Source organism: Acanthopagrus latus, chromosome 1 (genome assembly GCF_904848185.1).
Source record: "Acanthopagrus latus isolate v.2019 chromosome 1, fAcaLat1.1, whole genome shotgun sequence".
NCBI classification, from domain to species: domain Eukaryota; kingdom Metazoa; phylum Chordata; class Actinopteri; order Spariformes; family Sparidae; genus Acanthopagrus; species Acanthopagrus latus.
Window position 1 is genome coordinate 9,360,551 of NC_051039.1, and position 23,581 is coordinate 9,384,131.

The window sequence follows — 23,581 nt, forward strand, 5'->3', positions numbered from 1 at the left end:
ACAAGTTACAAATGAGCCGGTCTCACTGGAAACATATAAAGTGATTTTAAACGACTGGAAAGAAAGTACATCTGGCTGTAGATGTTTTTAATGTTGATGAATGTTTTGATATTTTATGACTTGGTAGCTTTCTGTTTTCACTTTGTTATGTGTTTGTTTTATGTCTGCGAGTGCTGCTGCTCCTCTTGGCCAGGACTTTATTTCCTGGTTAAATAAATGTTAAATAACAATCATCATTCAGTCATGACTATGCAACTACTTGCAAATACTTAGATACTTAGAAGGATCGATCTAACTTGGTGTACAAAGTGCAAATATCTGTGAACCATGGCTATATGTTTACAGTGTTACATGTCAAATGTGGCCACGTGTGTTTGTTTCTTTAGGACGTGAAAGCCGTGGTGACTCACTCAGTCCAGAGTGGCATACATTCTATCGGAGGCGTGCAGGTCCTCTTCCCTCTGTTTGCACAGCTGGATTTTTGCCAGCCCTCCAGCCACGAGCTGGACACCTCCGTCTGGTAAACGCAGACACACCCACACTCTTTAATGTGAAACACTTTCTAGGATTTGTTTACCTTCACTAAATCAGGTTTTGTTTTGCTGCATCATTCTCATCGTATGTAACGCAAGAAGTGAAATAGCAAGGCTGGTAGTTTGACTTTACTGGCACGATCATGATGTTATATGTTTGCGTTGAAGTTGTGTGGTAATCCTCATGTGCTTGTGTAATGAAAATTCTGTTAACACTGTTCATGATTATTGCATTACAGTTTAGAACAGCTAACTGATCTTGAACCTATACACAAGGAAAGTATATTTATTAAAGAGCTACTCCACTATTTTAACACAAGACGACCGGTTTGTTCTTCGTGGGCAGTACGAAACAGTTGTCTGTTGGCTTCTGTTGCTTGTTGGGCCAAGTCATGTCTGAGAACATGAACCGAGTGGTTATGTAAATATCATCAGGTTTATTTAAGCTTGTAAATGAGACTACAAATCCTTAGGAAAGCCTGCATTACAAACTCAGGGTGTGGACTTAGTTGCACAAAATTGCATCGTCGGTGCATCTGCTGCCCTCAAGGTGATGCTAACTGTCGCCCTCACACAATGGGGACACGACACCCTGATTCAATCACATTTCATGTAGGATGTGCCCTTCACAGTCAGGGCTTTGTCAGCAGCTTACATAGATTATTGTCACTGTCTAACTCACGGCTCTCTCACTCTCTCTCTTTGTCGCTGTCTGTCTGTTGGCCTTTTAGCTGCACTTTGCTATCCTTTGTGATGGAGCTCTTGAAGAACTCAGTGGCTATGCAAGAGCAGGTCCTGGCCTGCAAAGGCTTTCTCGTCATTGGCTACACTTTGGAGAAGGTGAGACAAACACAAATTGGCTCAGCTGGCAGAGAAATACACAAGAGAGCCCTCGTACCATACCAGTGGCTGCATGTAACGAACCCGGGGCAGTAATAAGGCTCATCCTGATTCCCTTAACGCCGCAAACACACACCAACACTTGATATGAGACAGACTTTGTTTTCCCCTCCGCCGTATTTTGGAGGTCACGGCTGGCTTGTGTGCTTGTTAAGCAGAAGAGGAGCTCCTCCTCATCTTTCTCTGCATGTGCCCTTTCCCTCCCCTTTTTGCTTTCCACGTCTTTGACTCCCTTCACTGACATATCATCCTCTTCTTTTCCTTCACCTCCCGTTGTGGCACTGTCTGTGCTGCAGTCTTCCAAGGTGCACGTGACGCGGCCCGTCCTGGACATTGTGTTGGCCTTTTCCAGATACCTAAGCAACTTGCAGAATGGCATCTTGCTCCTCAAGCAGCTGTGTGACCACATTCTGTTCAACCCTGCCATCTGGATCCATGCCCCTGCCAAGGTAACATGGACACACAGCAGCACATTCTTTTGCATTTGGTTGCATTTGTGAAGATAAGGCAGACACATATCGGTTACTACATACAGACATGCACAATCAGAATCACCCTCCTTTTGCTATGTACGGTCTTGCCCTATTTTTTATTTTCAGTGTTTCAGAGTTCAACTCTGAGTTCAAGGTTATCCCTCCACCTGTGACTCAGTGGCTGCTATTTAAATGAGAACGGCTTGCCTACAGCCCTTAGGGGGCTTAGAATCCTCCATTTTCTTCTCACAGGAACAAAAAGCTAGGACACACTATAACTGGATTATTCCACTCGAAACCATCGAGCGTGTATTTTCATGTGTGCTCTATCTTCTCCAGGTGCAACTGACACTCTACACTTACCTGGCAACAGAGTTCATCAGCACAGTGACTATCTACAACACCATCCGCAGGGTGGGCACTGTGCTTCAGGTCATGCACACACTGAAATACTACTACTGGGTTGTGAACCCACAGGACCGCAGTGGAGTCGTGCCCAAAGGCCTTGGTGAGTGTGCAAAACAAATGCGGAAGCATACTCCCTATTCAATGCAGTGCAATAATGATACACTACTGATGCATGCTTCTCCCTTTCCTCTTCAAATATATGTGCAGATTATGCATGGAAAAGTAGATTTCACATGCACAGAGAAATATAGATGCACACGTATAAATGCACAGTATTTACTAAGTCCTTCAAATGATAAATGCGGTGGAACACTACTACAAAAAAGACCAGTATGACCATCTTTTAATTTCTTCCTCATTCTGCTGTTTGTATTTTCAGATGGTCCAAGGCCAAACCACAAGGAGATCCTTTCACTGCGAGCGTTTCTGTTGTTGTTTGTCAAGCAACTCATAATGAAGGTAGGTTCATGATGCCAGAGCCAGCCAGCTGCCCAGCTACAAACGGACAAGACAGGCAAATAGACTTATATTGACTCACTCGAGGAAGTGGCACATTTGAAGGCCAAAATGATGAGTACTTGTGGTTCCATCGGTAATATCTAAAATGTGTAGTTGCTGGAGCGCTGTGTTTGAAGTGGATTTGCGGTCTTGTTGTGGATGGCAATGATGTGCACTTTGCCTAGGAGCAAATTACCTGCTATGTTAGTGACAGAATTAGGATAGAGCCTCACAGATGCAGTACCTGGCTCATGCTGGATAAGGCTTATAGACAGCCACTTATTTTCTATCTGTATTTGTTTATTTTTTACTTTATTAAGTCTCATTCTTTATCTAAATTGTTTTTTTTAATACTTTTTTTTAGTGAATACTCATCTGTGCACTGTAAATTTGTTTCATAAGACATGTACCCTTTATTACAAATGCCTCACCATGGGAGCTGTTTCAATTAAAGTGTTAACTTTTAGTCAAACTGCTATTCATCTTAGATGGCAACTGTGCCCTTATAGTCTGTCATCTATAAATTCCTTCAAAAGGGCAGCTAAAATCATTCAGATTTTTTATTTTTACAGTGTTTTTCTCTTTGTAGAATCAAATAAAGCCTCTAAATAGTATATAGATTATAGTTACAGTGACGTGAAAATATATATTACCTGGTTATAGTGCTTCTTTCATATTGCTTGATGTTGTCATGTCCTGATCTCCTCATCCTAAAGTTAAATGAGCAATGACAAGTAGTCTCTGTTTGTTCATCAGATGCACAATACTTGTTTTCTTGTGCAATCCACTGAATCTGCCCCAAAATACGTACAGTTATTGACATCAAGATATTGGGTCCTATCTGTAAATGCTATAAGTTAAATACGCTGCTTCGAGCTGATGTGATGGCTTACATGTACTGTCTGTGGTTTGGGTACTTAAAATGTTGAATCTTAGTGAAACAAGTGTGCATTTATCTGTTATTATATTCTAGGATCATGGAGTGAAGGAAGACGAACTACAGAGTATCCTCAACTACCTCCTTACCATGCACGAGGTAGGCATGTGTGCTGTTGTTCGTGCAGCACCGACCAGCGGCAAACTCGCCACCAGATGGCAACATAACACTACTGTGCTGCGCTGTGCTTTCCGCCATCTGATACGCAGAGCTGTTGCTAAAGGCAGCATCACTGTTCCTTGTTATTTTTCCAAGTCTGCCAGTTAGCAGTCTTGACAGACGTGGTTTTGTTTACAGTGGAGTGATGCATAACAACTGAATCAGTCAGATCCGTCAGAATTGCAGTGAACCCTGTCAGAATGAGGGGTGATTACAGCATTGCTTGGAAAAACCGCTGACATGTAGCAGCCTTTCATTTGTACAGAGCTCTTATTGTAATTCTTCAATTCAGATCCTTGTGATGTATTCCATTATTTCTACTGGATTTTTTTGACTGTCTCTCCTTCTCCCATTACTGCTTCTACTGCCACTGCTAAACATCCCCAGAATAACTTATTGAATGATGCATGTATTAGTGTGTATTTTGTATTGGCATGTATAGCTAAGAATGCCTCGTGATTTAAACTATCCCCTCTAAAGTTCAGCATCAATAGATGCAGAATGTTCCCACTGCCCTCCTCAAACACCACAATAAACTCAAATCCCATTTCCTCTCTTCCACAGGATGACAACCTCATGGATGTGCTGCAGTTGTTGGTGGCTTTGATGTCTGAACATCCCGGATCCATGGTCCAGGCCTTCGACCAGCGCAACGGCATTCGGTAAGCATCGCTGTGTTTATTATCTGCAGATGTACTCATTATTTTGTTTGTCTGCTATGCTCAGAGCAAAAATGGCTGGAGTTAAAGCAGAAAATTTCAAATTTCATAGCCTCAGTCTTCTGTCAGTGTAGTTCTATGCAGCACTTTATATTGTGGACACATTTATTTTTGTTTTGTCAAAGTATTTTTTTGCAAGGATATGGTACACACTATGCAGCAAAATATCTGATTAATGCTAAAAATATGTGAAATATTAGTTGATGATAGCTTTCATTGACCTGGATTTTCCTTTTTCACAGTGTGATTTACAAGCTTTTGGCCTCAAAAAGTGAAGGAATACGAGTCCAGACACTCAAAGTGATGGGCTATTTTCTCAAACACATGACACCAAAGTAAGTACCCTCACAAAGCTGAAATCTTGGCACTCCACTGAGAGTATAAAGTTGTTGTTTGCTTTCATGTGTATTTTGCTCAGTCTGTATTAAAAATGTACATTATACAAATGTATTAACACACACACATGTACAATTCAGGCAGGTTATTTAACTGTGATACTTTTATGGCAGCCACCAAATTGAGTGTTGAAAAATGTCTTGTCATTTGATGCCAAATTTCAATACTTCAGGAGTTATCCTCATTAGCGTCAGTCAGCCAATAAGCATGCAGCAGTGCTGATTGGCTGTGCATGAAAAACACAGTCAGTTACATGTTTTAACATAGAAACCGACTTCTACACACACATCTGTTTTAAGTAATCTTTCGTTAAAATGGATTTCATGAAATTGGTATCAAAAAACATTCAGTAACCGGTACTGAAGTCAAGGTTCCAGGATTGAATCTTATTTAATGATACCCATCCCCTACTTCTGAGGGTAATCAAATGATTAATAACTGAAAGGGAATTACATTTTTATTATTAATCCTATAGCGCTCATTCTCCAAAATCTTTTTTGTGGTTATGCTCATTGTGACGTTTTTATGTAGTTTTTATGGTTGTTTTCAAGGCAACTGTCCCCTATGGTGACAGAACAGCTGTACATGCGCAAAAAAAATTGTATTAAACAGCAACATTTAATGAAATCACAATAGGTTCTTTTAATGTTAATACTCTGTCTAAACTAAAATGAAAACATGAGCTGTCAGACATTTCACCACCCCTTCTTCATCCTTTCATTTAGAACATTCTTTTGATGTACATGTGCCACTTCTGATCTGTTTTTGGTTTAATCAGTAGTCAAATGTCCAGTTCTGCACCAATGTCCAGTGGGCAAACACTTACTGATGACTGATTACAGTCTGCACAACTTAAGCTGAACTAGAAGTACCAACAGCTATCCCTGTCGCCGCAGCAGTAAATAAGCCTTGTGATCCAGATGCAAGATTGACTGCAAACAGTCCACAGTTTTTTAGCTGAGCTGTGATGCTAAAATTGGAGCTGATCCATGATCACAGATAAAAGGCGATGAAGGCTCATCTGTGAAGAACTGCTTTTACTTAGTCAGCAGGGATTCTCTTTTTCATTTCCTGCATGTCAAAAATCAGCTGGAGCTCAGCTGATTTATACTGTTACAGATTTCAACCTCTGCAGTTATTTGACTCATCAGAAACCCCAGATTTTGCCCTTGTCAATTCTCACGATTTATGATATTCCGTGGCATTTTCTATATCAATATTACTTTTCAAATAAAAATCATAGTTGAGGTATTTCAGTGCACTTGCATATCATTTACCAGCTCAGAAGAGGTGCTGCATTGCTTTCTGATACAACAATTGTCTGGCAAACGCTTATGTTTACTGACTGACCTTTGACCTCTTAATATCCTGATCAGGAGGAGAGCTGAGGTCATGCTGAGTCATGGTCTTTTCTCACTGCTCACTGAACGGCTGATGCTCCACTCCAACCAGTTCACCATGACAACCTACAACGTGCTGTTTGAGGTCAGTCCTCTGCATACGCGTATGCTCCCGGCCTGTGCTGAATTTACAGTCATAACCTCTGTGTCCCGCTGCCTGCCATTATATATTTTTTTGCAATTTAACTGACCTTTCTGTCTCTAATTATCCATTTTTTCCTCTGTTATTCAACATGACAAGTTAATGAGTTTGTTGAGATAATACATTTTATGGCTGACCACGTGAAAGAAACTTGATTTAACAATTATTCAGCCATATGCGACGTGAGGGTGAAACATATACACAGCTTTGTGTATCCATAGTGCGGTTTGTTTCTCTGTTATTGTTGAGACCAGCATGGATATTTACGACTCGAATCCCCTCTCGCTCCCCGGGTAGATTCTTACAGAACAGATCTGCACTCAAGTGATCCATAAACAGCATCCGGACCCCGACTCCACTGTGAAGATCCTCAACCCACGTAAGTGCCTCCTCTGCGGCACACAACTCTCCTAAATCATCCCCTGCAGCATACCCTCTCTACATACCTATTGCTCCATACAGCACTGAAGGATAATTCCCCACGGAACCGTGCGATCGCTACATACAGTCAAACAAATGAACGTCATAAATTCTACAGCCAGAGGGTATTTTCATACGACCGAGTGTCAGATATAAACCTAGCACGAGGATGGTGCAAACGCTTTGAGTGACAAATGTACACACATCTGCTAGTTTTATTGGAAGTCTGTATCATGTTTTGTCAGGATTAATTTTCCCATAGAGGAGTGATTCATGTAATAAAACTTCACTTAATTCAGTGTGTGAAAGGTGTTATGTTTTTGTATGCATTTATTTAATTTAAATCCAAATAATTTAAATTTAATCAATTATTAAATTGCATTTAAGTACATTTGGAGTTTGTTTAAATATATTTGCTTGAGTCATAAAATGTTTGTTTAGTATTTAAATGCACTTGAAGTAAATGTTTATATTTTGATAGTCAAACTAAGTGTATCATGTGAATATTTATATTATCATGGGTTTTATAATTAAAACAATAATTAACATAGATTCAAATAACATTATTTATGACTAAATGTCCAATAAAAGTATACTTAAATCCACCCATATGTATCTATATCTATTGTATTACTACACTATTTCGTCTATATTCATTTAGGAGTGGTGGACCACCAAAGTAATAATGTTACATCAAAACTAGATAAGATGCAACATTTATCATCGAAGCAAAACAAAACACTGCTCACAAACAAGCATACAGCCTACAAAATAGAACTTTAATCATGATCAAATAACAAAATATGAATAATTTTAGTGCTGCATCAATGATGGCACTACAACCAAAAGTAAGTCCAACAGGGATGGAGGCGGAATACCAAAGACGACCCTCCTGCGAGCACTGCTACAAAACAGTTTCGACCAGTGCATCATTAAACGCAGGAGGTGCAGGCTCATTTTTTACACGCGGCAACATAATAAGCTGAAACTGCGACTCCTGGCTTTGATCAGTGTTCCCATCTTATATTTTCAGGCTGTTACTTACCTCCAATTTCACGTCAGCTCACAAGATCTATTCATACGCTGAAATCTTAAGTATTCATTTCAAGAGAGAAAAGAAAACATCCCTCTCTCTTTTTATACTGCTGCTCCCGCACATACGTGCACCTTTGTGCTTTAATCAGTTTGAAATCCAATGCTTGGTATAATCACAACCAAGGTTTACTTCCAACCACCCTTAATCTGACAAGGCCCTGCTGTAGTCACACATTGATTATCTAAAGCCTTTATTGTGTTAAAAACTCTCCTGCCCAACCATCCTCGACAGGCGGTATATATCATAGAAACCTAGTACGGGTCCGTACATGTGAGCACATTCTATGGAACATAGAGCGGTGGTCTGTTTCTCCTTTGCCCTGCATTCTCTTGATTTAATCTGCGACAAACTCCCAAAAATGGCCCCCTGATTGCAGTCTTTAGCAACGTCAGAGCCAATCAAACAAACCGAGGAAGTACCGTTTCCCTCAAATTAACTCAAGGGAAAGGAACCAAGAGCAAATGGAAAAAAGGAGGGAATACGCCATCCCTCCATCCTCATTCCCGGTACATGCTGGGGTAATTTTCTGGCGGTAAAGGTTCAGCGACTCATAATTTGAGTGACTAAGGCGTAGAAACAACACAACCGTCTGCCGGGGCAAGGGGGCATCGGTTAGCGCCAAGGTCTGAAGAGACAAGTGAAATCCAAGCCCTGCCGTCTCACTACTCAATGCAAATGGACACTGACATTGTCTAGATAATTCATCTAAACAGTCAGTCTCTTTGGTTTAACCCAAGCCAAGTCCTCCAGAAGGGGCCGTGACGCCGGCTCTCTCGTTTGAAACAATACCAAAACCATTACAATGTGATAAAGATCAATGGCCCAGAATTTTCTTTTTCTTTTTCTTTTTTTTTTTTCGTCCGTCCTGTTTTTCTTACCACAGGCACAGATTTTCAGGTGTGTACAGCTGCGAGTCCAGATAGTTTGTGACACAATGATTTGCACATGTTGGAACCAATGTATGATTTAGTTGTTGAGTTGTGCAGTTTCCTCCTCTGTGCCCCTCAAAGCGAGTTTTATTTCCAAGCAAAATGCTGGATCTTTCCAAATCCAAAGTTTTTCACTTTAATCCTTAAAAATACAACTTGCCGCATTTGAACGTATCATATTACAAAAACACAGACCTATATTCTGAACAGATGCAGAAAAGGAGTATTTTTATATTTTATGGCACATTAATTTCTGCAGAAATGTAACCTTTTGCCTTTTTTACCTCAATCCTCCTCAATATTTTTCTAGAAATTCTGAAAGTGATTGCTGCTCTGCTGAAGAACTCTCCTCCATCCCCTGAGAGCATGGAGGTGCGCAGGGTCTTCCTGTCAGACATGATCAAACTGTTCAATAACAGCCGAGAGAACCGCAGGTAAGAGTTCGAACACTTCACAGGACATAGATCTACATCACACACCAGTCCGCGTAGTGTTTACATGCCAGCGGGATTCACATGCAGCACTACATTTTTTTTTTTTTTCGTTTCAGGAGCCTGCTGCAGTGCTCGGTGTGGCAGGAGTGGATGCTCTCCCTGTGCTTCATCAACCCGCGAAACACCGAAGAGCAGAAAATCACAGAGATGGTGTATGCCATCTTCCGCATCCTTCTCTATCACGCCATCAAATACGAGTGGGGCGGCTGGCGCGTCTGGGTGGACACCCTGTCCATCACCCACTCCAAGGTCAGAGCGCTCATTATAACCATGCATGACACACACACAAACGCAGGTTAGACACAGCTTTATTTATCTTCATATCTTGATCTTCTTCTATCCCCTCATCTGTTTCATTTTTAGTTTTTCACATTTTTTGTTTCTCCACGTTTTACCTCGCACCCTCTTTATCTCTATGTAGTAAACACACACTTGCGCACACACACAACTTGCTCCAGTATTTTCAGCCTAATCGTTCTGAACATTTGCCACATGACTGCAAACCCTCCTGGTTTGATCCCAACCAATACAGACGGCAGTATTCAGTCAAACCCATCATCTCTGTCACCCACATGTTTAGTTTGAATCTGACATAATGCAGCTCATCAAGTAAGAAATTAGAGAGCAATATCATCTGACCCTTTAACTCTCAGTGCAGACTAGCGCAGTAATTGAACCTTGCCTCTCTGTGCCCATCAGATTAAGCTATGGAAGCCGTACAGTGATTATAATTTAAAAGCGAGTTGCAGTGTAAACCAATAGGAATCAGTCCACCAGCCCTTCCACTCTTTATTTACGTACAGAGTCTCTTTCTTTCACGTTGCGCAGATAAAAATAAACTTCTGGCACTTCTTATTTCCAAAAGCTGAATTCAAAATACTGCTTTAGTAATTCACTGTTGATATCAAATTACGCTACTCTGTTCCAATGCAGTGAAGTAATTGAGGTTGGTGTCAGATTGTGGTCTGGGGGGTTTTTAAGCCTGGCAGTTTGAAGGTTGAGTTAAAGAAGTGCTTGTGATATGAGACGCTTCACTGTAGCGTGAAGGTGCTGTGAGCGCTGGCGTCCAGTAGGGGGCACAGGCAGACTGCCGGGGAGACGATCAGCATGAAGGCAGCAGTTAGCAGGATGCTGTGTTTGTGTGTGTTGTATACTTGATGCTCCGCGCCTCCTGTGTCTCTCCACACCTCTGAACACTGTAGAACTAACCTGCAGTGAAAATGTACAAATGAAGGTTTGAGGAGATGTAACACATTCAAGGACAGTATTTGATGTAAAATAGTCACAAAGATGAGGGCACATTGTGGCACAGTGAAAACATATCACGTTTTCTTTCTTTACGATTCTCTTCTTGCAAAATTAAATCCAACACTTAGAACCTGACTAATAATCAGTGTTTTTGGGGAAGATGCTGATATTGGGCAGTAAATTCTTAATTCCAATTTTGATACATCAGCTGATAAACAAGATAGACAAGATATTTTATGGATTAGCAATGAACTTTGTTGTCTAAAATAAAATCTGTGTCATCCATTTATATCACTGGGACGTTTAATAATTATAAATTAACCTAAGAAGATTTTTTTTTAAATTATAATATTGTTGCATATTGGACAATCTATACACTGATACTGATATATCTGTAATAGCCCAATATCGGCAAACTGCCATGTAGGTTGGGCTCAACTAACAATTCCATTGCACAGTATCTTCTGATGGAAAGAAAAAATGTACTGATAGCAATATTAATGCAAAAATCCGAGCCTGGCCGATACTTGATTTTTGGAGACTATACCAGTAAATTTGATTTCATTGGCTGAAATATTTTTAGATGCTAAGGATCCCTCAGAGGCGACATCGAACATTTGTGATAAAGATATGTAATGGACGCAGGATATTTTACAGTTCAACAATAAACTTTATTATCTGAAATTACATTAGTGCACCTAAAACTTCATGGGATTTAAGAATTCAAAATTCTCCAAGAATCTTTTTAGCATTACAATCTCTAAAACAAAGAAAAATGTTTTTCATACCAGTGGATGTCAGACAACATACATTTCAGTGCCTATGTGATAGGCAACAACAACGATATATCCATCAGGCTCCAAACCTTTTGTTCTTGTTTCGTCTGCTCATATAGCTGCAGTGTGTCGGGGTCTAACTCTGTAGCCAAGTGTCTAGATCGGTGTTGTGCAAAAAAATTATGTACTGTTCTTAATACCCGATCATCCTGTAGAAGCCTTTTTTTCCCACTTTAATTGCACAAGATTAATACTGTTTCTTCTTGGCTCCTGTAACGTTGACCAGCACTCTGTCTAACAACAGAATCTCACACATGTGTATAAACAAACTAATGCACTTGTAAGATGTGAGATACACACACGTACACACACATACACGCATTCAGGCACCGCCTGTGACTCGGATAGGTGCAGCGGGTGCTAGCCACCAAGATACATGCATCTGCTATAAAAAAGCTAAAGAAACTCAATTGCAATTTTATTGTCCCGTTTGATAGATTTCCTGCCACCTTTGTAGCACCAAAGCTGTTTGTCACTGTTGCTCTCTCCTCCCACTGCTGCAGGGCTTTGTGTGTGCGCTTGATCGTGCCTGTGTGTCTGTGCGAGTGTGAGTTACTAGGCACATTTTCTCGTTGCCCTCCTTTTCTCTTGGGCTCTAGGAAGCCCTTCTCTCCGAGCCCATTGAATATTCATCGGAACCGTGCAAGAACAATCAGAGAAACAAGGCCTCATAAATACAACCAGCCCACTGGGAGCCTCTTGATAACTGCATATATGCATTCGCAAATCAAATACATATTTGCACACTTCTTCTCTACACAGACTTGATGATTTAGTTTGCCTTTTGTCAACCATGGTAGCGTTGTCAGTTAAGAGATGATATGCCACGTGCTGAATGCATGTTTTCACCTCTTTGCTAGAAAAGACACTTTTTCTAGGGGAGATTTTGTCGTCGACTAAGAAGCCTTTTCTCTAATTGCATTATTTCTTTGTGTCTAATGCTTTCCTACATTTCATTTAAGGCTCATGTTCTGTCATGTCGTTTGAACAAAATAGTAAGGTTCCGAGTGTAAGAGTTTAGTTTTTGTCTCGCTTGGAACTGTAGAGTGGTGCTTGATTTGTGCACTGGGATTGGCTCTAATTGCTTCGTTACTGCACAAGCAGCTCTTGTTGCCATAAATTCAGTCTTTTCCATAGGTTTGTGCAAGGCTTAGGTGTGCGTGTACTGTATGTGATCAAACCATTCTTATTAAAATGTATTTGTTTAGAAAGTTAGATAAGCTAAAGCAGATAATATTGAATTAACATCCAGAAAGCTGAATGATAAAACTTGCAAAAGAGGTCAACTGCAACCATTAGATCTGTCATTTGGTTAGTTTTTGATGCTCTCTGCATTGATTATACATTCTTTTGGCTTAGGTGTTGCCCAAAAAGCTGCTGCTGTGTCTGAACATGATAATGGATGACAAAACCATTAATGTAATATTTTATTTTACTTTAACCACCTGGTTATGATTTTTTTTGAGAGGTTAAGACAATGTGCATTGGGCTGCTTTGCGAGTTGTGTGTGTGTTTCTGCGTGTATATCCTTCTTTGTCAGTCATTAGGAAGTAAGTGTATGTGTCTTCGCGAATAGACAGATGTTCTTGCAGGTGGGCACGCTGACACAACAGCCCTCCCACCCTCAGCTCACACACTCACCCAAGGTGCCCCTCGTCCATCTCTGCACACAAATCAGTTTGAGAACAAGGAGATCTCCAAAATAGGAGGAATGTGGGGCGTGAAGGTCCTTCTGTCCTTCAGACTCCCACTGTCAGCTAACTTCATTATACCTGTCAGACAGTTAACCACAAAGATAAATATGAGAGGAAATGAGCCAAGAGATCTTTGACAAAATATATCATACATTTTAAGAAATAATTTAGTTTAACTTTAGTTAATCGACCCCTTTTCAGTTCATGGGTCAAATGCAGAGTAGTTCAGCCATGCAGCTTTTTGCCCTCTGGGGTAATTGAGACATTACACACACAAGAATCAAGCTGTGGTTCTTGGCATTTCAAATGGATGCATTGACAGTTGCACAAAGGAAGGAGAAAGTGAGAACACCGAGAAGCCAATCCTAGATAATAGCCATGCATCAAGCGTTGTCTTTACTGCCCAGTAGAAAGCCAGTCGGCCATGCTTGTATCCACATATTGGATCTTTTTATCTTGTAATTTTCAAAGAAATATAAATATCTCGCAGTGAATGGAAACCCCATGGCTTAAAACTATTTTAGTGAACAGTAGCCTGAAGGGATCCTTGCACAAACTTGTCCTCCTATGGTTGTGATAGAAATTACAGATAAAGGCTGCATGCATATTACTGAATCAGATGGGCGGGAGAAAAACTACGAAGAAAAAATGTTTTTACAAGGAGCGAGAAAGGAAGATATTGTGAACAAGAGCGAAAACTGCACAGCCAGCGCAGCAGCAGCAGACGACATTGATTCTGGAGGAGGAATTGCATTTAGCTAATCGGATTAGAGACATGCTGCCCTCCCCATTTCCCCCTTTGTTTTGCGGTTGGTCCCTATCTATTTATCTAAATGGGGACTCCCAGGCTCCCACTGTGGGGGTCTCCCAAGATCAGCGCTTCACCACCCTGACCCTCGCCTAACAGTTTGTGGTGTGGGGCCTCGGTTTATTCTGGATCAGTTGTAGGTTCTCTGAAGGTTTACATTGTTTTGGAAATGTGATCACAGGTATTGTTTGACTGCAGGAAAGAGGAGAGTTATTTTCTTAATTATTTTTTGTTTCAAACTATTGACGTATTTCAATGTCTCTTTGTCTGTGATAGTGTGTCCCCTTCCAAAGCAAGTCTTTCCAGTGATCTGGCCGTGCTGCGTTCAGTTAATACCATGTTACCTGTCACATTAGAAAAGCCCACCATGTTGTTGTACATTACCATAACATTTTTCCATACCCCACTGAGGCCAGGCCGAGTCATGGAGTAGAATGAAATTAGATTAGATCAGCGCTGATGTCTTAGCCACCCAGGGCAGTTTCTATATATTGCAGCAAGGCTAAACGCTCTTTTAAAAACCACAGAGACATATACTACCTCTGCCTAATGGTAACTGGATCTGTTACAGAGCCCCGTTTAAGGCCAACATACATCATCTTAATGTACAGACTGCATCCTGAATCTATGACGTTATGTTCTGCGCCACTCTCCCACATAATTTCTATAGCGGTGCACTCTGAATGCAGCCTTTTAATTGCTAAAAATGCTAAATGTCAAATTAAGCTCAAACTAATGGGGTAGAAGGTCTTGCTGTGTGATCAGTGGGAAAGAGGGAGAGAAGAGAGAAAGAGACGGACTACTGGCGCATTTAAAACAGGCTGTGCACTCAGAAAACAGCTATGGATTACCAATCACTGCTCCCCACTACGGAAGATTAATGAGCACCCGTGTAGCAGGCTAATTTAGAACAATAACGCCTAATTAATTACAAATAATCAGCTTCTTTCTCTCCCTTTCCTTTCTTCCACTCTCAATGACTCACGTTCCTCCTCGCCCTCCTTTGCAATTTCTTATATATATATATTTTTCTCCCTTTTGATCTCTGGCTTTCTCGTTTTCTTTGTTTCTTTCTCTCTCTTTCCTTCAGTCCAAATAGCCTCAGGTGAAAAAGCAGCAAAAATGGGTCTAGTTTCACCCCCCCTCCTCCTCCTCCCTCCACCACTGAAACCCATCTTTGACTTTCTGTCCTCCATGCCCAGTGATTAATGCAGGGTCTTAAATTAGGCGTGGGAGGATTTGCCGATGCTGGACACGCACTCAGCACAGCCAGCAGACACACACTAATAGTATCTACTGCTAATCTATGACTGCTTACATGGATGGGCTCTTCCTCAAATGCCACTGCAGACCATTGTCGTTATAGACTAGCAGTCTAGTCTACCCATATCAGATGTAAGAAGACTGATGGAGGTTAATAGGCTGTGGGCAGCGGCACATAAGAGAGAGGAAAAGTTTTAAATATGGCACAGTTAGCCACAAATGGTCCCAGTGGGTACATATAGTAATACGCTCACAACTAAAGAGCATTTTGAGAATATCTTGCCTCTAGAACTTTCCACATCAAACAGGATGTTCGGGCACAATGTGAGATAATTAAAAGGGTTGATGAGTAAACATCAGTTGATATAAGTAAGAGAGAGGGAGGGCTTATTTGATCAGATGGTAAAACATGGATTTCTTTGGAATTTTAACTTTTGTTACTTAATGGTGTCACATGTTTAAGTGTATTATTTAATAGGTGGATGACATGTATCTTTAAATACAGTCGTTGGTATAGACCCATTTTGGGGTGGGGGGGTATTAAGACATTTTCATCTAATTTTTTTGGGTTAACTTCCAGTTAATCGAGCTCATTCTACATGTGTATATGTGCACAGTTAACGGTGTATTTACATATACACAATACAGATGTTTCAAGATCTCATGATAATTGAATGACATGATCTCCAAATCTAAAAAAGTAAGACCTGAGTTGTGAGAAATCACATTTACCCTTGGATAAAAGGCTGGACCAATAAGGTAGATTGAAGGTGCCAAAACGACTGGTATTTCATGCATTTGAACCTATCGTCTTCTGTCTTTGCAGGTAACCTTTGAGCAGCACAAAGAAAATCTGTCCCGTATGTTCCGGCAGTACCAGCGTCAGGAGTCTGCAGGCTCCCTGAGCACCATCCGAACCATCTCTGGTGTCAGCCAGAGCTCAGAGACCATGGAAAGTGTAAACGGGCCATCTGCAGAGGAGACGGCTCCTTCTACTGTCATTGAGCTCACAGTGGACGAGCACGGCCCGAAGTCTCCTGACTCAGCATCTAGTTCAACTATCACCTCCAGCCCACTGGAGGCTGCTGATGGAACGGGGCCTGCAGCCATCACCGTGTCCAACATCCTGGCCAGGGCAGAAGAAGATGATCAGAAGTTGGTTCAGGCGTCTTCTGAGGCTGCAAGTGAAAGAAAAGATGAAGATACTGTGACACAAAAAAACATAAAAGATGAGCATATCGAAGAGACCAGCAAGCAGGAACCAGTGCCTGAGACCTCCACTGACAAGCACACCGATAATCTACAAACATCAGTTAGCAACCAGGTTGAAACGGATGATATGAAAGCAGTGGAAGTGGTTAGTGACACCGCTGCAACATCTGCAAGCGATGATGCAAAAACAACTGTAAGTGACGATGAAAAATCTGGGAGTGATCCTGACAAAGGTGAATCATCACACTCCATGACAGACGACTCTTTAAATGAAGCAGATACAGAACTGACAGTGGTTTCAGAAGAAAAAGATAAGACCGACCAAACATCCCCTGAGACTGAGGCCTGTCTGGAGAACAGCGTGTTGGGTGGAGCCTCCATCGTCAACGAAGACCTGGTGGACGTGTCGGCTGCCAGTGAGCAGATCCACCAGAGTGATGTTGATGATAGCCAAGAGGAGTCCTCTTATGTATCCGCTGTTGCTGGAGAGGAAGAGGAGGTAGATAAAAAGGAGGAAGATGAACATGAAGATAATGAAGGCAAGGGAAATGATCGGGAAGGACAAGAGACGAAGACAGACGATGAAAAAGATGAGAAACAGGAGGTCAGAGAACAAGAAGAAACTGCAGAGAGTGAAACTCAAGAGGTGTCTGGTTTGGAGAGTCAGACTCCTTCAGCTGAACCACCTGAACAAAGTGTCACAGAACCACCCAAAGAAGAAGTTAAAGAGGAACAGTCTTCCACCGTAACTGAAACCGCTACTGCAGACCAGCAGCCCTCAGATACCACACTGCCCTCTACAGCTGCACAGGAGGTTGCAGCAGCATCAGATTCCATCTCACCTATCCAGCCTACAGAGACCGCCACCACCACCACCACCACCACCACCACTGAAGACCAGTCCAGTTCAGCAGACCGCAGCGCCTCCGCCTCCTCTGCCTCCGAACCTGGCACCCAGAAGAGCGCAGATTCTGTCAGCAAGACCAAAGAGATCAAAATCGCCAGGCTGGATGTTTCTAATGTGGCCTTAGACACAGAAAGACTTGAACTGAAGGAGACTTCTGCAACAGTACGATTCTACTTTCTTTACTTTTGATCTCGCAAAAATCGTGTTGTATAGACTTGATCGTCGTTTTAAAGATTATTCTGGTGTTTCTCTGTAGGAAACAAGCCAAGGCCAGCCTGCAGCATCAGCAGCGGCAGCAGGAGGACCTTCAGGTCAACAGAGAGAGAGCAGCTCCTCGGCGCCTCGTTCCACCATGTTCCGTATCCCAGAGTTCCGCTGGTCCAGCATGCACCAGCGGCTCCTCACTGACCTGCTCTTCTCTATTGAGACAGATGTTCAGATGTGGAGGAGGTAGGGTACCAAACCGCTGACTCTGACTTTGCTAATGCTTTAGCCAACAATCATTTAGTTAATTGATTAATGGAATAGCGATTTATTGGCTTTTTATTCCTCTGAGGAGAAGAGGATTCCACCCCACAAGCCTGCTCCTAATGAAGTGGTGCACGGGTCTGAAAAAGCCCTTCACAAATCGTTGTGTTTCTCCCTGAGTTACGCAGATATGTGTTCACCTGCAGTCGCGGTTGTTCAAAAGTTAAAATGACAGCTTCCATGATCCAAATCCATGATCCCTGGCATTAGAAAGTACATGCCATGCATTTTAGCTTGTCAAAAAAAACACTCACTTAGGTTAAATTGGTTATATTCTACATTGTGGGGTTTATTAACAAAGCACGTTTTCTCTTCTTTTTCCTGTTAGCCACTCCACAAAGACGATTTTGGACTTTGTGAACAGCAGTGAGAACGTCGTGTTCGTCCACAACAGCATCCACCTCATCTCCCAGGTGGTGGACAACCTCATCATGGCTTGTGGAGGCATTTTACCTCTGCTCTCTGCTGCCACCTCATCCTCAGTGAGTCTTCTTATATGTGTGTGTGCATGTGAGAGAGAGTGATTTTATGTGTGTGTCCTTAACTGTGGCTGTGTATCTAATTGATGGCTCCACTCACAGGAAGTTATCCATCCACATTGACCTTTCCCAATCACATTAGACTACAGTTAGCTGCATCCTAACATTGTTAGTTTGTTTTTGTGTCGTCTGATCTCGGTCACTGTGGCTCTTGTGCGATTCTTTGCTCCTGTCAGTTTACTGGCCTATCAGTGAAACTAGGTGATGTTCAATTCCATTATAATTGTATTGCATTCAGTTGTTGTTGGTCTTAAGCCACATTTAAATCTGGATGTAACAAATACTTCTATCAGGATGTTTCGTGAGTATACTGTAGCGTTTACATGACAATTTTAAAAGCATTTTATTCAATAATTTTAGGATTTATTTCTTTTTTTTCACGTATATGTTTGTTGGCTGGAAACAAAAAATAGCCTTTTCTCTATCATCATGCAGTCGTTTCATTGGTGTACTTTGTAATTCTCATCCGATGCTGCTGTTTTGACTCCTGTACATTCTGTAGTGTACATGACATGCAACATTTTTAAGTTTTCTTATGTGACCAAAGCTTTTTTTGTTTTTACATAAGATATTGTTTTTTTCTTTTTAAGCATTCTTATTACTTGCACAGAGAAAAACCCTTCTCATAGTTACAAATCATGCTTAATCTATACTGAATCTATAAGAATATAGAAAATGTTAATCCTGTTTATATAGTTCTACAATGACTTATATATTAAGTACTGAACATGTTCCTCTCTCTATAACCAGCATGAACTGGAGAACATTGAACCATCTCAAGGTTTGACTGTGGAGGCTTCCATCACCTTCCTTCAGCGCCTCATCAACCTCGTTGATGTTCTCATCTTTGCCAGCTCCCTTAACTTCACCGAGATAGAAGCTGAGAAAAATATGTCTTCAGGAGGCATCCTCCGACAGTGCCTTCGCCTTGGTACGCACACTTTTCTCCACCAGTTTTTTTCTTTTAATAGACTCATTATTTGCTAAAATTGCTCATTTGTTCTTTCTCGTCCGTCCTGTTCTTTTAATTTTTTAATTTTCTGATTTTTTAAAATTTCTAACAATATTTTTTTAGCTTTCTGTTCATCTGTGTCTTTATCTCCTGCTTTTACCAAGCACTCTATCCTCCCCTGTTCACTGATCCGCCTCATATCAGCGGGCTGTAGCCTCTTGTATTAGCCTCAGTCATGGCTCCCTGTAGTCTTTTTGACCCTCTCCTCTGTATTCTCTTTCTTTTCCGCCGTCTTCCTCTCCATCTCCCGCTCTCATTTCCCTCGCCTCTTTTTGCTCTGCTCGTATCGGCTCTCTCTTATCTTGTTATTATAACCCCACTGCATGGCAACGCTCTAAAATGGCTGCTATCGTGATATAGTGAGTTCTCCTTAATGGCCTTGGCGGTACTATACTGCAGCGTAGCCTGAGGCCTTTTCCTACCTTCTGTTCCAGGCTATTACAGTTGCCTCTGACAGCATCAAAAGGCCAAGCCACGCTCCAGCTGAATAAAAGATATTGAAATTCTTACATTATTCATTTTATGTGGCGCACCTTTTCAGCAAACACAGATCAACACAGTGAACACTCTCACTCAGCGTGGAAGCGGTGCAGTACTCTCTACACTGATTTAAATAATTTCCTCATGCTTTGTTCCAGATACGTAATGGTGCATATCCAGGTATCGGTTTTGGCTTTTAAATGCTCATTACGCTGAAGGTTGCAAACAAAGAAAAACGCAAACTTGTTAAAACAAAGAGCGCCCCTCCTCTCAGATATTATCCAACTCCCCGTGCTGCTGTTGGGGTTTTCGCAGGAAAGCGATGCCAGCGTACTACAGGTCCGGATTTAGAGAGCAGCCGTTATGAAATGAATATTTGATGAGGTATGCGCTCCCCATTGCTGGCACCTAATCTGATTTTGTAAGACTGTAACAAGGTTTTAGCATCTCCACCCTCCCTCCCCCCTCTCTTTTTATAAATGGCCGTATGAAAGAGTAGTCCTAATGGAAAAAGCGAGCCCATTTCCAGACAGAATAATTCCCTCCTTCGTAATCTAAATGGCTCAGAGTTAACATTTGTCAGTTGTCAAGTACGGAGCAGTGGGGGTTGGGAGGGTCTCCAACAGAGGAGCCGCACATTAGATTACAAATGGTAAGTGTGCCAGTTTTGGACCCGCCTAAAGTTGTCGTACCGCAAGAGTTTTTTCGCGACAAAGGACGTATCGTCCTGCCTACTCAGCATGTGCACACCCGAGCAGTGTCATTTGTTATGGGAGCTGCACACAGTGGGTGTGATTCAAGAGCACACCCTTGCACTGTGACCTTGGGAGGAGAGGTGGAGCAGGGAAGAGTGAACGATGCTGCCAGAGTTGGCCAGAGCACTGACCTTGTCATGGCCCCACTTTTTCTCCTTTGTTTTCGTCTCTCTCAGCCGCTCCTGTTCTGGCTCTCCTAGTTTATGAGCCAGATTTTCACAGAGATTTATCTGTTTGTTTGTAAATTTGCTTTGGATACCATCTCTTTCTGGGGACTTCGGCATAATGCTTTTACATATTTCTCCTAGAATGACTTTATTTATGATGTCACATAATATCTCTTTCTCCATCCCTCCCCAGTGTGTGCTATGGCAGTGAGAAACTGTCTGGAGTGTCAGCAAGCCCAATTCAAGCATGGCACAGAAGGCTCAGCACGCAGCTACACAGCCATGCCCAGCACTATGATGGGAACATCCAAGTCTGCAGCTGCGCAGGCAAGTGAACCAAATCATCTCCTCACTTTAGTTTCTACACGCACACACGCGCACACAAACACACACACACACACACACACACACACACACACACACACACACACACACACACACACACACACACTCTTCATCTGATGTTGCAATTTCAAATTCACATTGTAAATCTCTTTAATCTCTCACTCTTGTACTAGTTGTTCTTTAAGTTTTTCTTTTTTTTCCACTTGAAAATTCATCTTCCTTTGCTCTTTTCCCATACTCAACAAAACCTGAAGGAGCTTTGTGCTCTACCCTGCTCGCCAACAACAGCCAAGTGTTATTGCATTATCTCATATCTTATTATATTACCGCACTGGTTGCTATTTGTGACACTAGACAAGGCCTTGTGTCATTGCCCCTTTGATTTGATACAGTGGCTTCCAGTAAAGTCATGTTGTTCTTCCCTGAACCGGGTGTTAAAGCTCATTTATAATGCAGTGGCTCCATAGAAAAGCCATTATGTTAAGGACATGATCCCAGGAGGGATGGCTTCCCTAAGCTGGGAAACCTTACCCTGCTCCATGAAGTGCACATGGATTAATAAACATCCCGATTGGTGTAAAGTACACGTGCGGTCGCACTTCACTTCGAGACAATGATCCAATTCTTGCGGTAATGGTTTTGATTTTCCTGCATGCACGCAGAGTCCTGTTGATGCAGTGACAGGTGGCATGTCTCCAATCAGAGACCTGGACCGGCTTCTTCAGGACATGGACATTAACCGCCTCAGGGCTGTCGTCTTCAGAGATATCGTGAGTTATACAGAAAACACATTGTAACGTGCTGGCAAAACACAACGTGCGCAAAACCCATGAAATTACTCAAATGATCAGACACACTCAGGTCGTTTAGTGTATATTGTTTGTTTCAGGAGGACAGTAAGCAGGCTCAGTTTCTGGCACTTGCTGTTGTCTACTTCATCTCAGTCCTCATGGTGTCCAAGTACCGCGACATCCTGGAGCCCCACAATGACAGGAAACACCCTCAACGGTCGCAGTCTGCCAGGAGCACAGGTATACAGAAGCTCTGAAAAAAACAAACATCTGAAATATTTATCTGCACAGAAAAATTGCTCTGTAATCTGTCATGTAGTTGTTCCCAATCGTTTTCTGCTTTGACGTTTTTAGAGTTCATTGTAACTGTACAGTATTGCACTCCACAGTATTAAACCACAGAATGAGAGGAAAGTTTTATTTCGTCTTGTTTTTCTTCCCCTGTAGTTGGTGCCCCAACTTTATGATAGGAAACTCTCGTAATTAATCTCACTGCTGTAACTTTATTGTTCACATCTCTTCCTCATTATTGTGTCTCTTTAGATAGCGGTGCCATTTCTGGTGGACTTGAAGTAGAGAACGGCGTCTCTCTCCGGCGGTATGATTCCGGCATAGGTGATGACCACACCTCAACTGCAGCGAGCGAGGCAGACCTGTCATCCTCTGGCGTTACTCACGGCCCAGACGCAGTCTCAGAGGCCTTGTCCACGCTGTCGTCTGAGGTCAGACCCTCTCAGCCCGCGGATTCGAAGGGCAAGAATGTGAAGGATATCCTACGCAGCTTAGTGAGCAATCCTGATGACGTCATGGTGGATCCAAGTCTGCTGCCGCCATCATTTATAGGAAGTGTGGGCGATACAGCCAGAGAGCAGTACAGCTCGTTTGATAGGTAAGAACTTGGGGTCAAAATATGACTTGACATACACGCACATACTAATCATAGAAAATCAGTTTTTTTCTGGTCTGCACATTTGTGATTGTGTGGAAAACAATCTGGACTAAAATTCCATCTGTGTTGACATGGGTGCAGACATGACAGCTTCATCTCTCTCTGAAAAGCCCATATGGTGTGCTGTATATACACATCCGATTCTTAAGCTTCATAGTTGACAGTTTCATGTCATTTACCCAACCATGACTGCAGGGGACTTTTCAAAGTCAGACCTTGAAGACATTTCCCAGTGGTATCCTCAGAGGAGGCTTTGGCGGATCTTGAAAAACCTTCTGTAACAGAAACCCTTTTGAACCGGGGAGAATCTTAGTCTCCCACTTTTTCCCCCTTACTCCCATTGTTCTTTCTTTTTGTTCTCTATTGTGCATCTTCATCCCGAGCAAATCGCCTCACAGAAGAACCTGTCTTAAGGAAAACAGGAGTCATGTCTGGGATGAAGAGAAGAAGCTGGCAGGAAGCTGTTTTTTTTCACCATGTCACTTTTCTTTTTCATCTCTGCTGCTGCTCGTCTCCCCCCGTCTTACGTTCCAAGCGGTATCC

At 42.0% G+C, this 23,581-nt stretch overlaps 1 protein-coding gene across 3 annotated transcripts in view; it reads left to right on the top strand.

The window, feature by feature from the left end:
- lrba (LPS responsive beige-like anchor protein) overlaps positions 1 to 23,581 on the top strand; it is a 189,787-nt gene that overhangs the window by 34,069 nt on the left and 132,137 nt on the right. For 2 of the 3 annotated variants that reach the window (XM_037098981.1, XM_037098998.1), the window contains exons 10-29: positions 387 to 520; positions 1,265 to 1,373; positions 1,730 to 1,882; positions 2,246 to 2,414; positions 2,694 to 2,773; positions 3,786 to 3,848; positions 4,473 to 4,570; positions 4,870 to 4,962; positions 6,400 to 6,508; positions 6,863 to 6,944; positions 9,321 to 9,444; positions 9,561 to 9,753; positions 16,180 to 17,634; positions 17,729 to 17,922; positions 18,329 to 18,482; positions 19,290 to 19,470; positions 21,147 to 21,280; positions 21,961 to 22,068; positions 22,188 to 22,329; positions 22,633 to 22,978. In XM_037098981.1, coding sequence (XP_036954876.1) covers positions 387 to 520; positions 1,265 to 1,373; positions 1,730 to 1,882; positions 2,246 to 2,414; positions 2,694 to 2,773; positions 3,786 to 3,848; positions 4,473 to 4,570; positions 4,870 to 4,962; positions 6,400 to 6,508; positions 6,863 to 6,944; positions 9,321 to 9,444; positions 9,561 to 9,753; positions 16,180 to 17,634; positions 17,729 to 17,922; positions 18,329 to 18,482; positions 19,290 to 19,470; positions 21,147 to 21,280; positions 21,961 to 22,068; positions 22,188 to 22,329; positions 22,633 to 22,978 — 4,121 coding nt within the window. The remainder of the gene's footprint in view (positions 1 to 386; positions 521 to 1,264; positions 1,374 to 1,729; positions 1,883 to 2,245; positions 2,415 to 2,693; positions 2,774 to 3,785; positions 3,849 to 4,472; positions 4,571 to 4,869; positions 4,963 to 6,399; positions 6,509 to 6,862; positions 6,945 to 9,320; positions 9,445 to 9,560; positions 9,754 to 16,179; positions 17,635 to 17,728; positions 17,923 to 18,328; positions 18,483 to 19,289; positions 19,471 to 21,146; positions 21,281 to 21,960; positions 22,069 to 22,187; positions 22,330 to 22,632; positions 22,979 to 23,581) is intronic. The other variant, XM_037098989.1, reaches the window with a different exon arrangement.